Genomic DNA, 202 nt, shown 5'->3' with positions numbered 1-202 from the left:
CGGCTCCGGGCTGGCACAGGGCACCTGAGGCTGTTCGGCTTCATCCTGGGCTGTTTGAGTATTCAACACTTCCTCCTCCTCTTCCTCCTCATTGAAAATCACCTCCACGTTGGACAAGTAGAAGGTTTGCTCTTCCTCCTCTTCCTCCTCACTGCCCAAGCCCGGTGGGCTGTTGACTGGAGACTCAAAGAGAGGGGAAGAG

At 55.9% G+C, this 202-nt stretch overlaps 1 protein-coding gene across 1 annotated transcript in view; it reads right to left on the bottom strand.

The window, feature by feature from the left end:
• Positions 1–24: 24 nt before the first annotated feature.
• Positions 25–202, bottom strand: part of TAF1C (TATA box binding protein (TBP)-associated factor, RNA polymerase I, C, 110kDa) — a gene marked incomplete at both ends in the record, with an annotated part of 3,134 nt that continues 2,956 nt past the window's right edge. Inside the window, one exon of the mRNA XM_010021971.1 lies at positions 25–169. Coding sequence (XP_010020273.1) covers positions 25–169 — 145 coding nt within the window. The remainder of the gene's footprint in view (positions 170–202) is intronic.

This window comes from Nestor notabilis, unplaced genomic scaffold (assembly GCF_000696875.1).
Source record: "Nestor notabilis isolate BGI_N333 unplaced genomic scaffold, ASM69687v1 scaffold20419, whole genome shotgun sequence".
NCBI lineage: Eukaryota > Metazoa > Chordata > Aves > Psittaciformes > Psittacidae > Nestor > Nestor notabilis.
The sequence above is the reverse complement of the archived record's forward strand: the minus strand, read 5'-3'. Positions and strand labels throughout refer to the sequence as shown.